The sequence below is a fragment of the Zingiber officinale genome, chromosome 11A (genome assembly GCF_018446385.1).
Source record: "Zingiber officinale cultivar Zhangliang chromosome 11A, Zo_v1.1, whole genome shotgun sequence".
In the NCBI taxonomy this organism is placed as follows: Eukaryota; Viridiplantae; Streptophyta; class Magnoliopsida; order Zingiberales; family Zingiberaceae; genus Zingiber; species Zingiber officinale.
The window spans coordinates 86285592-86302015 of NC_056006.1; the positions used below are offsets into that span (position 1 = coordinate 86285592).

The 16424-nt window shown below is 33.7% G+C and overlaps 3 protein-coding genes and 2 long non-coding RNA genes across 6 annotated transcripts; 2 read left to right on the forward strand and 3 right to left on the reverse strand.

Annotated features, from left to right (window-relative positions):
• Positions 1–24: 24 nt before the first annotated feature.
• LOC122031990 lies at positions 25–581 on the reverse strand. The gene is made up of 2 exons (XR_006125912.1): positions 494–581; positions 25–389 (listed from the first exon to the last, which is right to left on the reverse strand). It is a non-coding gene; the product is annotated as an uncharacterized LOC122031990 (long non-coding RNA).
• A 3487-nt stretch (positions 582–4068) lies between these two features.
• On the reverse strand, positions 4069–8616 carry LOC122032258 (actin-related protein 2/3 complex subunit 3). 2 transcript variants are annotated; one of them, XM_042591535.1, is made up of 6 exons: positions 8487–8616; positions 8342–8408; positions 7680–7770; positions 4886–4994; positions 4506–4775; positions 4069–4393 (listed from the first exon to the last, which is right to left on the reverse strand). In XM_042591535.1, exons 3-6 carry the CDS (start codon positions 7680–7682, stop codon positions 4251–4253), a joined length of 525 nt encoding a protein of 174 aa, XP_042447469.1. In that variant the 5' UTR covers positions 7683–7770; positions 8342–8408; positions 8487–8616; the 3' UTR covers positions 4069–4250. The 2 variants fall into 2 exon arrangements, with proteins under 2 accessions (XP_042447469.1, XP_042447468.1); XM_042591534.1 differs by lacking the exon at positions 8342–8408 and having other exon boundaries at positions 8487–8600.
• Positions 8617–9903: 1287 nt separating this feature from the next.
• LOC122032906 (mediator of RNA polymerase II transcription subunit 22a-like) lies at positions 9904–12020 on the reverse strand. Its single transcript, XM_042592221.1, has 4 exons — positions 11835–12020; positions 11689–11754; positions 11352–11621; positions 9904–10181 (listed from the first exon to the last, which is right to left on the reverse strand). The coding sequence occupies exons 1-3, from the start codon at positions 11991–11993 to the stop codon at positions 11382–11384; spliced, it is 465 nt and encodes a 154-aa protein (XP_042448155.1). The 5' UTR covers positions 11994–12020; the 3' UTR covers positions 9904–10181; positions 11352–11381.
• A 1294-nt stretch (positions 12021–13314) lies between these two features.
• On the forward strand, positions 13315–14260 carry LOC122032640. Its single transcript, XR_006126179.1, has 3 exons — positions 13315–13363; positions 13437–13540; positions 14014–14260. It is a non-coding gene; the product is annotated as an uncharacterized LOC122032640 (long non-coding RNA).
• A 927-nt stretch (positions 14261–15187) lies between these two features.
• Positions 15188–15905, forward strand: LOC122031532. Its single transcript, XM_042590634.1, has 2 exons — positions 15188–15769; positions 15891–15905. The coding sequence occupies exons 1-2, from the start codon at positions 15188–15190 to the stop codon at positions 15903–15905; spliced, it is 597 nt and encodes a 198-aa protein (XP_042446568.1).
• The last annotated feature ends 519 nt before the right edge of the window (positions 15906–16424 follow it).

Genomic DNA, 16424 nt, shown 5'->3' on the forward strand with positions numbered 1-16424 from the left:
TAAAAGTGACTCTGCAATGAATTCTGAAAGAGAAAGAGCGTGATGGAATTGTCTGTTGCAGAACAGAAAGAGCGGAACGGAATGAAATGGGGAGGGCCGGTCAGGGGGAGGATTTGGTAGCACCAACAATTGCAACAGCAACAACCGACATCATACTTCCTTGAGCTTCACTGCAAAGCCAAAAAATTGACTCTTTGCAACTGCAGAAGAGCAGTGACACTAGCCTGGGCAGCAGTGGTGGAGGCTGGCGGCGGCCGCGGTGGCCGCGATGGAGATTGGTATGAGCAAGGGGTGGTTGGAACCTTGAGTGTCACTCTTTCCCAAAATGTCCCTCCTTGCCTTCTGCCACTTCTGCCACTGCTTCTTCCCTGACTCTGGAGATTAATTCGCTGCCATGGTTGATGGAATTGCAATTTGCAAAGAAAAAAGGAATCAATCAATCAGGAGAGAGAGGGCTACCAAGATAGAGAGAGAGAGAGAGAGAGAGAGTTACGTCGCAAAAAGTGGCCTGCAAAATCGCATTGATCCTGGCACAGCGATCACTGCAACAGCTTCTCTACCGGCAAGGACATGGCATCTCCCTACGTGAAGTTACTAGTATAAATTGAGAAACTTTTAGGACCCAAATAAAAATTTTGAGAAATTTTCAGTTTGCCCCGTATTTGAACCTTTCCCAAAGAGCTCAATTTTTTTTCATTTTGGCCCGTAATATTTAAAAATAGCCATTTATTCCCTCCAAATTTAAGGGTTCTTACGCAATTTCAAACGTCCTTGGAGTAAAAGTGAATTTTCTATAAACGCAGCGGCTAAAGTGAATTGTGACTATTGATTAACCTTTACCAACTCATGGCACATGTTACGCTGATAATAAAAGGAGGGCTCGATTTAGCATGACCAATGAATGGCTGCTGGGTGTGAGCTGGTGGTGGGGTCCAGCCCTCGGTCCTTTTGCTTCTCACATTGGATCCATAGCGTTCCCGACCCGATGGACCCATCCAACCGACTTGATCCAACAACAAACCAGTCTAGTCTTGCTCACGTGACAAAAGACGATTCGTTCGCACCCAGCACCTCCATCAATCCGTCCTTAGACCAATACGGAGGAGGAGGTAAATTACGGATAACTACTAGCCATTAGTGTAAATGGTCAAGACATGACGAAAGTTATGCTCGGTCTAGTCTTGCTCACGGACCATCAAAAGGAAATGTTGATTATTTAGATCAATTTTTAAGATTAGCTAATTTGAATGGTTGGATATATGAATTATTAAAATGAATAAATAAATAAATAAAAAATAATAGGTAATTGCTATAACTATTTTAAAGTAATTTTAAATTTTAAGATTTATGATTTAAGATTTAATTATAACTATTTAAAAGTGATTTTGATTAATTTAAAATGATTTTGATGAAGTTTAAATATTTAAAAAAAAATAGTAAAAAGAATTTTGATATAATAATGATTTGTGTATAGTAATTTATAAATTTGATTAAAGTGCATAGTTAATTTTCCGAATAGCTCTAATACTAATATATCAAAATATTCTTTATTAACTTGATCAAAATTATTTAAATTCCATTAAAAGTATTTTTTTAATTAATCAAAATCATTTAAAATTATTTATACAATTAGTCTTAGCTACCACAGTAACATTAGAAGTAAAGAATAATATTATAACAATAATTCGATAATTTCTACATGTTATACCAGCTATCTAATAACGTCATCATATTATAGCATATACCAATAGCTACTAAAATATTATAATACTGTTGGGTTGGATAGGATGTATTAAGGAAATTTTGATAGATATTTTTTGATTTGATTTGATTTGATTTTTTTAAAATAAGGTGCTCTTTTGATGACGTCGTTTGTTTAATATTTTACTCTTATTTTTATCTCAATTCTTAACTTGGGCTTGTATTACATGAATAATTAATAAAAACAAGCAATCTACCAAAGACATAAAAGATCTTATATGTCCAGAAAATCAATATTTTACTTAAAAGCTCTCTCTTTTCTTCCTCTTTTTCTTTCTTCTATACTTGCTTCTTTAAGTGGTCCCTTTGACACTAACTTCCTAATTTGATGGCTACTTGAGCCATATAATGAGTGTAATGATGTAATTGATCACCAAATTAATGAAAAGTTGTTCATCCTAATTCTAGTTGTAGAAAGAAACAAGTAGAAAGTATGAAAGTTAGAATTTAAAGCAACCAAAAAAATAACAACTGAATAGTTTGTAATACACATATTGAAATTAAAATAGATTAAAATATATAAGAATTTTTAGATGTTAAAATTGTATTTATTTCTTTGACTTTGCCACTTAATGATAGTGTTGTTGTATCAACCCAACAGAGTACTCTTTGTGGCTGGCATTATTTTTCTTCTGATTTCTGTATATTATTTTTGCTAGAAGGTGTTTTTATATATGGAGCAAATTAAAAGCGAGATAAATTGTTTGAATGTGGCTGATATAGTTTAAGAGGCAATAGGTATTGTGCCATGTAAAAAAAAGAATTATCAAATTGTAGCTCTAGTTGATTAATAATCTTGATGGCATTTAAAATTGACAATATTCCAATTGCTTGATTAACAAACAAACAAACACTTGCATATGATTCCTCACAATGTGATGCCACAACTACTTGAACTTTGTTTACTATAACAAGCATAGAAAATCAGCAGGCAACAGGAGACAGGTATTTTAGTTAAACTTTATTCATCGAAAAGATGCATTGGTCAATCGCAAAACTAAAATATTACTCTGATCTATGAAAGAGTCATCTTATAGAAAGGGAATTCTTTGATACAGAGGATGGTCTTAGCTCAAGATAACGGAGGGCGATGACTAAATTGTTTGATAGTAATTCTGTCCCATACTAACCAACTCAATCCAACCTCGAAGGCCAAAAAACTCTTGCATATGAAACATTAAGCAATGGATTAATAGATTTGGAGAATTGAATATGGCATAAAGTGAGAGCTTGGTGTATTCAATGAATGGCTCAAAATAAGGTGGATTGATGACATGAAGCATTGGTTGGGTGGCATAGAGCAAACTCAGGGAACTTAGTACATTGGTGGCACAACAACTAAATCGAGAGAGATTGAAAACCTAAGGACACAAAATCTATGAAAGATAATGATAAATGTGGTAAAACATGTGTGATTGCTAAGTAGAGACAGTATCTAGTTCTTGGTTACGAAGATATATACCCTAATGTTCATAATAATATCTATTTTGCAATTACCTATTATGATAAATATAAGACATCTACTTACTAATTTGAAAATTACAACAAAAAGACTCGATGTGAATATGGAACTAGTCTTTTGGTCATATTTAAGTTTTTAAATACAAAAGTTAGATTAATAAGACAAGTCAGTAGGTGAAATTTAGTAGTTATCTCAATTAACTCTTTCGCTCCATTTTATTTATGATTATAAAATTCTAATTTTGGCTTGCTTAACTAATCAAAAAAGACTATACTTTCAAATTGATGCAGACATGGCAACACACATATAAATAAAGTGGTAGATCCTCTTGAAGGAAGCTAATCACTAGGATTTTGACATTCCAAAGCTAAGAAAAGAGCTAAATGCTTCAAGTACAATCTTTAAATCATAACCCTTAATTGACATCATATGAACGACGCTGATTGCATCCTATAAGATAGAAATCGAGTCAAAGTCTAAGAGACTATTGAAGGAGTGGTTGAACAAATATAGAAGCTTGGCACAATCATAACACTGGTAATGTCCAAATCAAGAGATCTTATATATCCAAAGTTTGATTGCAAAATTTCTATTTTTCTAACCTTGTCTTTGTCACTGAACACTAAGAAGGTTCCATATATTATCCAACACCTTATATGATGATTCAAGTGATGTCAAACATGATGTCAAAGGACTGTAAGAGCTCAGTAAATATCTTATTTTACTTAACATATTCACCCAACTCAAGTTCAAACCAAGTTTCCTTGGGTGAAACCAAGCACATCATTATTTCTCTAAGCTTTTGCCATTTGTTATCTTGGTTGTTTGGCAAACATAGTCCATAATTGTGTTTAAATTGGAGTAATTATAATACAAGGTTAAAATGCAATAACCATCAGTCTTCAGGGAATGATTAAGCAGAAGTTATTTGCTTGCAACCAGTCCACAAACAATCTAGAAGCAAGAAAGTTGCATTCTGCACTTGAATTACACAAATTACATAGTGATTTAGAACAAGGGAATAAAACTAGAGAACAACAATATTCATGAACTTCCTCTTTGCAAAAGCCAGCCACCACTTGTTAGGAGTGCCGTTAGGTCTATAAGCACAGCTTAGCAATCTTCCACTTGTTTCCTCCCTTATCTGCTTCAGATAGTTTCTGAATAGATCTGTAGATATATTTTTTATTATGGTATTATTAACAAGTTATATATGATTGTTATATTATATTCACGGAGAGCTGAAATTAGTTGATTAAAGTGAATTATTGTGCTGGAATACCTGCTTCATCCTGAGATTGGGGAAGGGCAAACAGACCAGGAAACGGAAAGCCTGGCTCTCCGGGTACAGGGACCTTCTCCAGACCCAAACTAATGATGGCTTTCGTCCCTACTGCCAGTGTTCTGCAACCCTCCAGCCGTTTGAGAGCCACGTTAATGTAAAATGTCAAGTATATGAGGAGCTTATCGGATGGGCTCTTAATGTCAAAATTCTTAAAGAAAACATTGGCTCGGAAAAAGGTTATCGCCTCATCGACAATGTCAATTTTATCTGTTAGAATAAGATGGCAAAAACCAAAGCTGGCCTTAGTTGTGTGGTCTAGAAGAAAGATAATTAGGTTTAACAAAAATAAAAATAAAAAACTGAGGGCATAAGAGAACCTGGATCAGAGACAGGTGCAGGACCCTTAATATGGCTTTTCAATGGAAGAAGTGGGCATCCACAGGCTTTTGATACAGCTTCTAGATCAACAAAACTGGAATGATACACCTGCCGCAAAACCATACCATGGTTAAAATAATAAAAATTGAAGAATAAATACAACTTTGCACGGGACATTTGAATACAAAGAAGAAGCGTGATTTTGGAAAAGAAAGTAAAATAAACAATCAAAAGATCAGATGGACAAAGTTCAGTGCAAAATTTCTTTATCATAAATATATAGGTCATATGACATAAGTTTGTGTTGTTCCTTCAATTATGATTACTTGTTCTTCCTTTCTCATTTTTTTATGAGGTCAAATTTATAGTTTCTCTAATCCAATTGTAGGATGAGCATCTCAGACCATGTTCTGATTCTTCAGAGAAAGTTAGAATACCCATCAATAGTTTCTGCACGAGTGCATTGCTCTCCAAGCTATGTTCAAAACCTGCCTTAGTTTAGCTAACCAATCAAGATCACTGCTCATACTAACATGTGAAGATACAAAAAAGGTTATCTTACCAAACTTTACATTAATATAATATTCAGATCCTGATTTGGCAAAAGAAATTATTATAATGACATATGTGAGCCTCCAAGCTGCAAAAAACGTTCACAACTGTCACACCTCAAACTCATCAAGATAAGTCTTGATATCGTTCACTCCGAATCACCATTGTTGATAATTGCGGCGCATAAGATAACGGATTCTACTCTCTAATACTTCAAGAATATAAAATTAAGCTTTTATGAATCACCTAATGCCATTTGTAGTACTTGAGATCAGAATATGAACATGAGCAAATTCAACAATATGATGCACATTTATGAATATATGAAACTAAAATTTCACAAGTTTCCATTGACAATAAGAAGCTAATGTGAAGGCACATAGTTCTACATTACAAGCTCAACAAATCATCTACTGATATGAGTCTGTTTACAAAATGCTACCTCTAGGTTTTATGTCCTCTCGTCATTTTTAGTCATATAGAACAACGGTTCCAACAAGCCTAAATCTTATTCCCTTGAGAATCATAATAAAATGCAAGACTACTTCTTGGTATTAGTGACTGCATCCCTCCCGCCTAAGTATTTAGGAATGCCTCAAATTGAGGTTATGCATTCTAACACCAAATGGATTGATTAAAGCTAAATCCTGGTGCCTCCTTTAGAAAATATGCAATGGATATACTGGCTTGGCATAAATTTGGTTAATCAGTTTTGATGCGGGTTCTATAGTGCAATCTTCCGAAAGCCATAACTTTTGACTCGCGACTCAGAATCATGCTCTGTCGGTGGCCATGTGTGCATAATTCAAAGATCTACATTTGTTATCGGGAATCCATAACCGCCAAGTTTCGGGCCCAAAATCCATTGTTTAGGCCCTCAACTGAGCCTCGAGCATATTTTTACTATTTTTGGTAATTTCCATTTTTATAATATTTAGGGTTTTTTTTGGTATTTCTGGTATATATAAGTTAGAATTTGTCTATATTAGTGTCCTGCTTTGTTAATTAGGATTTTTGTTAAGAAATTTCCTTTTATGGTAAGCTGTAAAAGATAGGAATTGAGGTCCATATATGAGGATTTCTTTCCTTTCTTCAAGTCTTAGGGTATGAGGTCTTTATAAGTATCCTATTTCATGTTTTGAGGATAGTTTTGATTAATGTTTTTTTTATCCGTTATCTCCTCTTTGGAACATGGTGTTTCCCTATTTCTTGGTATTTCCCCTTCGAATCAATAGGTTGTAGAAGCTCGCTTCCGGTATTCGTGTGCAAATCAATAGATTTGATAGTCGCTTCCGGTATTCGTGTGTGAATCAACGGAACCGATAGTTATCCATTGCGTCAAGTGTCCTACAGCTATGCTTTAACAATCGCTACACATCTAAAAGTGGCACCAGCTTTATAAATTGCTTTGAGCTTAGAAAAACTTTAGAAAAAACTAATTGTAGTTCTGCAGTTTACATTGCACAGGAACACAAAGGAAAAAATAGCAAGAAAAATCTTATTGTAACTCAGAGAAGATCATTTTCAAACATCAACATCTACAACAAACACAAGTACTTGTTTAGATACACATGAATAACATCCCATCCTAATAACGTAGTTGTAACTTCCCAAAAGTCCTTATGCAAATCTCAATTTCATAAACTATCAGAGATTAAGTAAAATTGAAAGTAACATCTATATTTTATCTTTCTGGAATCTTTATGCTACACACCTGAAACTGAAAATAAATAGATGAATGTAAAATTCCTGGTTCCCTTCTACCAAATCTATACATAGTTTATAACTGACATTTTAATTAAAAATGTGGTGCTAACATCAATATTACACTCATAGGGCGTTGAACATTCTCATGAGCAAAACCTAGTGTCATTCATGCACAGAACGACTTTGCTTTCTAAATTCAATAATCCAACAAACATGCAAACCAAGGTTACATCCCAGACTTTGCTTCAAACCGAAAGTGATTCATAAATAGTTATTCTATTGTTTTTTTAGAAGTATTGCTTTCCATATTGTTCATGTTTGAGAGTAGAAGAGCCCTAGACATATTCAAAGCAGAAGTAAATCTTCAAATCCAATGTGAACAAGGATAGGGGATCACCAATCCAATTAACTTGACATGAAATTATCAAATTTACAACCAAGAAGATCAAAGAATGAAAAAAATGAAAGAGAGAAAAAATGCACAAACATTATGAAATTTGCAGAATCTGAAACTAGAATGAGTGGAAAAGGTACCATTTCCTTCCTGGACCAGGTTCAAGCTTCGTCAGGGCTAGAAAAATAGCTCCAATGCAGCAGATTTCACACGGTAAGCAAGTCGGGTAACCTGATCCGATAACCAAATTCATGTGAAGGTTTTTAAAATCTGAGAACTTATTTTCTGGTACTTATTAGCAAAAACTACCTAACAAATAACCAATATCCAGTTTTTTTTATAAAAAAAAAAATATTTAGTTCAATTCAAGTTTGGACTGCAAAATATCATTCTCACCACATCACCAAATCAAAAACAAATACGTAATCTTGATATTTGATCATTCAATGGTGATGAATCAACTAAATGATACGAAATCAAAAAATAAAATTGAAATATTTACTAGCAAATTTATAATCTTGTACAGAAAATTATCAAATATTGCACTACTAAAAGTCAAGGCAACTTCCAAGAAGAAATCAAATGGAAATCCAAAGTAATCAGTCAAAAAGTAATTTTCTTTGTCCCCCTTGTGAACTCATCGCAAAAATGGTCGATAATGCTCATGAATGATAAAAGAAAATTGGATCGGGATCGGCAGTCCGATCCGCTATCCTGAGAGATCTCAGATAAAACATCAGTTCTATGAAATTTCAAACAAACAAACAAAATAACCTAAGAGATAACTCGATTAGATACATATCTGCAGAAATTAGAGTTATTCAACAGGAATCTGGAGATATCTCTGGGTAGGCAAAGATCTCGACCGACTGAAAACGAAAAACTTCTCTCGATATCAGAACAATGATCATAGAAAAAGGAGGAAGAAAGGAGACACCAATCGGAACCTTGCGTTGAGGATATACGTGGCGAACTCAGGAGGTTTCTTCTCGGGCGAGGTAGCGTTGCGATGGGTAGTTGCTGCGGAAGAAAGATGCAAAGGAACAAGGAAATGGGGTCAAGGTAATCTACGGCTACGTGGCATGGCTAAAAAAAATAGAAAAATAAATAATAATAATAATAATAATAATAATAATAATAATAATAATAATAATAATAATAAAAAGAAGATCAAGCAAAAAAAGAATTGAAATGATTTTCTCATAAATATAAAATAAAATAAAACCATTAAAAACATGATTCTTATAGTAAATTACTATTAGAATAACCATAAATTATTCATTTATGCTAGCTTACAATTAACAGTTAGATAACAACATTTAAATCACAGTATTTAGAAGATATTATTTAATTGGAAAGATATCTAAGCAACTTTTAATTTTCTTTTAGAGGTTATATAATCAAAATCTATGAACAATTGTAACACCTAGGCGCATTTAAATCAAAATCTATCTTAAAGGATTGTTACGATGACGTCGGCTATAAATTATTTTGGTACTTTATTTTCCTTCACATTGGACAGACTATGACGGATTGAATGAATATAATCATATTTTATTATAATAAAAAATATTCCTAAAACAATAATATAATAATGGAGCATATTTCAATAAAATCGAGATAAATATTTTTTTTATGTACTAGTTATTATTTCAAAGACTAGTAATCGATCATGATTTACCTCCTTCGTATTAGTACTGGGACAGATTGACGAAGACATTGAGAACGTACGTATTCGTCTTCATGTCACATTAATGGAGCATCTTCACGTCTAAGAACTCAGGTACAACCTAAACGATTTTTTTTAAATAGATAATTAATATACAAATATTGGACTGATAACTATAATTACTTTCTAATTTATCTTAATTATTGGTAATTTTTTTTTTATAGGACTACACCGATCAACCCAAAATTATCAACAGATGCATTACAGATATGCGACGCCAACTTAAAAATAAAATAAAAAGTATTTTTAGAGATAATTACTTGATGAATTCTGAAGAAACAAGTATTTCTAGAGATAATTACTTGATGAATTCTGAAGAAACAGTTGAGAGAAACACATACGATGCCTTAACTAAAAACAGATCAAAATTTGAATCACAATAGGGACGATTTTAAAAGTGCAAATTAACTCAGAATTTATTAGACGAATTTAAAATTAATCGGACTTAATCCGAATATCTAAATTATAAAAAACTAAACAATAATAATAAATAAAAGCACAGAGAATAGTACCATGAACAAAAGACATGAGTTTCTCTAACCCCACTTTAGCCCAGAGGATTAGCGAATGGTAGTTCAAACTAATCTATTTGGTAGGCATTTGCTTTGAATGGATGGACAAGCTGATGCGAGGGGGAAAAAAAAACAATTTATAAATCTTCATCACTAGCCAAACTCGTCATAAACTATTATTACAAACATTTGGAAATACATAATTGTTAATTACGCATCAAAATAGCATTCCAATCCTGAATAAGCATGCGATTAAGACAATTGAGTGGAGTCTTTGGAGATGCCTGTCCAATCCCCTAAATGTGCTTGAGATTTTCGGTGTGGCTACACTGAAGGAAGATTACCATGATTTTCTCGGAGAGCAGGACACATGAAATAAGCTGCTAGATGCCAGTTGCCTCCTACATAATAAGATACCATTTAATGAAAATATTTAGAAGCTTGTCAAGCAGCCACAGTTCATTATCCAAATGAAAAACTCGTAAATGAGGCAACAAAAATGACACTTAATTAATGAGCAATACAATTTTGGCAGCCAATATTTTAACTACTAATTCATTGTGGATAATAGAAATTTGTTTGCACATAAACATAACAGGTGAATGAGGAAACTCTATTTCTGCATACAAATATTACAATAATAACAAATACCCAATATATTATCTGGACCAGAGTAGAATAGCATCAGATGAAATAAGAGAAATTATGTGCCATTACAAAGAGTATAAGTCAAACACGAAGAGGTGCTCAGCATTCAAGCATAATCCAAGAACTAGGTTTAAATGGAAATAATTCCTTTTACAAGTCTATGCTATCTGTAACACATTAATTGGAAGGACTTAAATATTAGAGCAAGGGAGAACTACTTCTACTTTGAGTGCAACTAGAAAACACAACCTATTCCAACCTGAAAATCAAGCTTAATTTAACATTCTTTTTCAGGATGAAACCCTTCATAGTATTATCATGATAAAATAAATAAATAAATAAATGGGGTATTATTAAGAGTTTCACGAGCATACTAGCTGTCTACCACATAAACAATGCTGCATAAATTAGTTTCACAACATGATTAGAACTAGCAAGTAAATAAGTTTACTTTGAACAAACTCATGTTTTACAAAAATAATGATGCCACCTGGGAATGAGATGAATTGTTACTTGGTTTCTAATCAAAACTTTAAACCTATGACATGCGGAATTGACTCCTTGCTTGAATTTCACTATCAGCCATTAAATAAGCACACTATACACAACTATAAAAATCCATTCAACTATAATGAACTCTTCTCCATACAAGTTTAGCAGAAATAGAATACAAGAATCAGAGTCCAATTTACAAAAAAAAAATAAATTTAGCACAACAAAATATTCACTAGAAAGTCAATGAGTTGAAATGATTCGGTTAAGCACTCTTGTTTCTCAACAAATTGAAGGCTTTCAAGCATAAAAAGATGTCCTTGGATCACCATAAGCTAGCTCTATTGCTACAATTGTTTCAGATAAAAACACATGAAATTTGGTACTCAAGCAGCAAGTAGCAACCAACCAAAGCATGCTTCATCGAATACCTATTGAAAGAAAGAGTTAAACTCCAAATCTCATCCATCATCTCCCTGGCTTGACCTTAAGACCGATGAATAGTAATGTGCCTCGAGCTCCTTGAGATTGGCAGCGGCTTGCTCCCCAACCTTTTCCAGAAGCCGCTCAGATCCCTCCTCCAGGCGGTTGAATTCAGCGACCTGCCGATCCACGTTGTCATTCAAAGAGCCAAACCCCGAGAAGATAGCTGTTTGCTTCAGCTCCGACACCAAATTTCTCAACGACTCAGCCGCTTGAACCTTCCATCAAAATGAAACTTCGAACATCACAAACCAAAGCAAGAAAGAACACAGTAGATCACCCTACCATTCTCGCTGCACGAATCTCCATCTGGAAGGCTTCCTGCGAGTTCCGGACCGGTGGATCGTTCACCTAAAACCAGCATAACGAAAACATCGGATGAAAAGATCTCCCCAGGGCGAGGATGAAAGGACGTTAAGATGATTACAAACCCTAGCAAGATTCACGAGGTGGCTGAAGTTGTCAACGAGGTTGGACACATCGGCGTCGACCCTTTGCAGTAGCGTCTTCTGCTTTTGCGCTGCCGCGACCGCGGCAGCAGCCGTCGGGCCGCCCCCTCCCCCACCGCCTCCGACCGCTGCTTTGTTCATTCTTCCACCGCAACGACATAATGACAACGTCGTGGACATCTCCATTTAACGACTAGTAGAAATAATAAAGCCCATTAGGGCCCAGAAGCAAATTCTTAGTTTTTTAACCCTGATAACTAATTATCGACGTTTTTGTATTTATATTTGTTCTATTTAAATAATAATCATAATAATAATAATAAATAAATCTACTATCCTAATCATCCGCTGATAAATATAAATATAAAAATATTAGGTACACGATGAAATAAACCCATATCATTCGTACATTCATTTATATAAAAAATAAAATATTTATCAATAATCTAAAAATCATGTTATATAAATCCACTGTAAAATTGATCTTATATTTTTGTTTTTTAAATTGTAGAATCATGGTGGCATAATAGAATTATGATGGATTAATTTAGAGTTAGAATCAGGATTAGATCATAGAAACGTATAATCCTATAAAAATACAAAAAATTTAATTTAATATTTAAGAGGATAATGAAATACTAAATTAATTTATATTTGATTAAAATTATCTTTAAATAAATTCAATTAAATTAAATTAATAATATTATTATTAATGGGATGAAAATATATAGAATAAATAAATATAATTTATCTATAATTTTTAAAATTTAAAATAAATTTATATATATTTTAATTAGATAATTTGAATAGAATTTGAGACCGACTATTTAACTTGTGTGTTGATTAAATTAATTAACGAAAATTTTAATTAAAAACCTAAACTTTATCGTATTCACTATGTCGTCACTTTCCCTTTCTCTCCTCACCCGATCGTTGCTGCTCCCTTCACCTCCACCCAGGGGCGGAGCCACCCTTGGGCTAGGGTGGGGCTGGCCTTGGGCTAGGGTGGGCTCCAGCCCCACCCAATTAAAACTAAAAAAAAAAAAAAAAATTAGCCCTATGCTAATATGCTTTCATCAAATTAAACCTATTTTTTTACCTTCATCTCACGCCGCCGTCGCCGCCGCAACACCAACGTCTGCTTCATCTCACGATACCGCCTCCACAACGACTCCTTCATCTCACGATACCGCCTCCACAACGACGCTGCTATAGACCCACAACGACTGCTTCATCTCACGTCGCCGCCTCCACAACGACGTTGCCACAGCCACAAGCCCACAATTACAACACACACAACTCTCTACTTGCCACGTGACAACCTACGCCAGCGCCGACGCCGCTTTCCTTGTCCCATCTCGTACGCGTCCTCCCTTCTCCCTAAACGTGCAAAATATCTGGGAAAGGAATTTGCTCAGAATTTGCTTGTATTGCGTTTTGCAAATTGGTTGTTTTGGGCTCTTTGGGATCGTGATATACATATTGTATTGAGGGAAGATTTTAGAACTGAGGTACAAGAAAGATACTTTGATGAATATGAAATTATTCGAGAATCGATATATCATTTAAAATCATTTGTTGCAGGAATTTTGTTTGGTTGCTATAGAGTAACATATTTCAAGTCTGAACATGTTTGGGATGAGAAAGTGAAGCCCCAATCTTACTGTCGAGAACTACAGCCAAATCAGGTAATTGAATTTATTTTAATTAATTAAAGATAATTTAATTACATAATTAAATATTAATCAGTTTAATTGATTTATAAGTAATACTTAGTTTAATCGGTTAGATAAATGATTCGATGACATATAGATTAGATCATTAAGTTGATTACTTTTATTTATATACTTGGTTATTTTAGTTATTAATGTTTCGATATTAGCAACATATGACTTCGTATTATGTTGTATCTGATTTGTTATTAAGGGATATTTTCTTATTATTGGATAATGATAATTTCTATATTTATTCACTTTAATACAGAAAACTCAAGGAATGAAGAAAAGAAAAACTATTAATTCTTTTTTTGAAGCAAAAGAGGAGACATTGACAAGTCAAGGGAATTCTTCATTCAATATTGATATATCAAATTCAAGCGATCAACAATCTAACAAATCTCCTATAACAGATATTGATATCAGTTCTCTTGAACCTGATCCAGGATTACGTACTCCGATATGGAAATATCCTGTTAATCAAAGGGATGAAATTAGACGAGCTTATATTAAGATGGGGCCATATCAGCCTATTAAGAATGAGTATCCACCGACCAAATTCGGAAGTCAAAATCGACGATTTCAAAGTCATTGGTTTAAAAAATTTACTTGGTTAGAGTATTCTCCTTCAAAAGATGCTGCATTTTGTTTTCCATGCTTCTTGTTTGATCATAAGCATCCTCGTAATCCTGCATTTACAACGGATGGATTCAAATATTGGAAGGGAGTTAATGATGGTGATAGATGTGCATTTTTGATGCATATAGGATGCAATACTTCACCACATAATAATGCTATGGAACATCTTGATAATTTGATGAATATACCTCGTCATATTGATAAAATGATGAATGCACAATCTTCAGAAGAAAAGCAGAAGAACAGATTGCGGCTTACAGCAACTATTGAAAGCATTCGATGGCTTACTTTACAAGCATGCGCATTTAGAGGGCATGATGAATCTCCATCTTCTAATAATCGTGGAAATTTTATTGAGATGATAAAATTTATGGGAAAAATGAATGAGAATATTGGGGACATCGTCTTAGAGAAAGCTCCAAAAAATGCAAAGTATACTTCACCAGATATTCAGAAAGATATTTTGAATATTTTTGCCAATCAAGTGAGAACTAAGATTCGTAAAGAAATCGGGGATGCAAAATTTTGTATTTTAGTTGATGAAGCAAGAGATACATCTAACAAAGAGCAGATGGCTATTGTATTAAGATTTGTGGATATTGATGGTTTTTTACGAGAGCGGTTCTTTGCTATTGTATATGTGACTGACACAACTGCTGCAACACTTAAGAAAAAATATCTGATACTCTTGGCTGTTATGACTTGCATATCCACAACATGCGGGGACAAGGATATGATGGTGCTAGCAATATGCGTGGCTCTTGGAATGGATTACAAGCTCTATTCTTGAAAGATTATTCATGTGCATATTATGTACATTGTTTCGCTCATCGACTTCAACTAGCATTAACTGCAGCTGCTGAAAAAGAGGTATCCATTTGGTTATTCTTTTCAAAATTGAATTCCATTTGTAATCTCTTTAATGCGTCTCCTAAACGTCATGCTGAGTTACTTTCTGCTCAAAAAGCTGAAGTTGCGCATATGGTAGCTATTGGTGAACGTGATACTGGTAGAGGATGTAATCAAATTGGAAATTTACTACGGCCTGGAAAGACTCGCTGGAGTTCTAATTTTGACTCAATTTGTAACATGATTGATATGTATAGTTCTGTGATTACCGTATTAGAAAACATGGTGAATGATGGGTCCTCTAACTCCATCCGTGGTGAAGCTAGTGGTTTGCTGATAGCGATGAAGTCTTTTGATTTCATATTCATATTACATTTGATGCAAAAGATAATGGGGTTAACAAATCTGCTTTGTCGAGCATTGCAAGAGAAATCTTTAGATATTTTAAATGCAATGGACTATGTTTCAACTACTAAAACTTTGCTTCAGACTTTAAGAGAAGAAGGATTTGCTATTCTACTTAGTTATGTGAAAGAAGTTTGTGCCAAGTATGACATTGAGATACCTCAAATGGAAGCTCGTTATAAATCTGCTACAGGTCGTTCTTGTCAACAAAATGATTCAATCACAGTTGAGCATCACTATCGATTTGATGTATTTACTGCTGCAATAGATTTTCAAGTTGAAGAGCTTAATAGTAGATTCAAGGATGAGGTAGTGGAATTTCTTAAGCTTAGTTGTGCTTTAGAACCTAAAGAAAACTTTAAGCTTTTTAATGTTGATCACATCTATCGACTTGCTGAGAAATTCTATCCTCTTGATTTTGATACACAAGATTTACACCACTTGAGAATGCAATTGGAGCACTATAAGATTGATATTGTTGGTCATGAAAGATTTCAGAATTTATCAACTATTTCTGAATTATGTCGAAGATTAATTGAAACAAACAAATCAGGAAGTTACAATTTGATTGACAGGTAATTTTTTCTCATTTATTAGTTTATATATATTATAATTATATCATTTACTTATATATTGAATACAGTATATTATTTAATTGGCAGGTTGATTCGTCTTGTTTTAACTCTTCCCGTCTCTACAGCAACAACGGAACGAGCATTTTCAGCTATGAAACTTGTTAAAACAGCTCTTCGTAACAAGATGGAAGAAGAGTTTTTAACAGATTCTATGGTCATCTATATTGAACGGGAGTTAGCGGAAACTATTGATAATGATACAATAATTAATGAGTTTGATTCTAAGAAAAATCGAAGAGCACAACTTCAATAATATTTTTATTCTATGCTTTTGAATGTACTGAATATTAAATATTTTATGTCATGTTTTTGAAAAATTAATATTCACA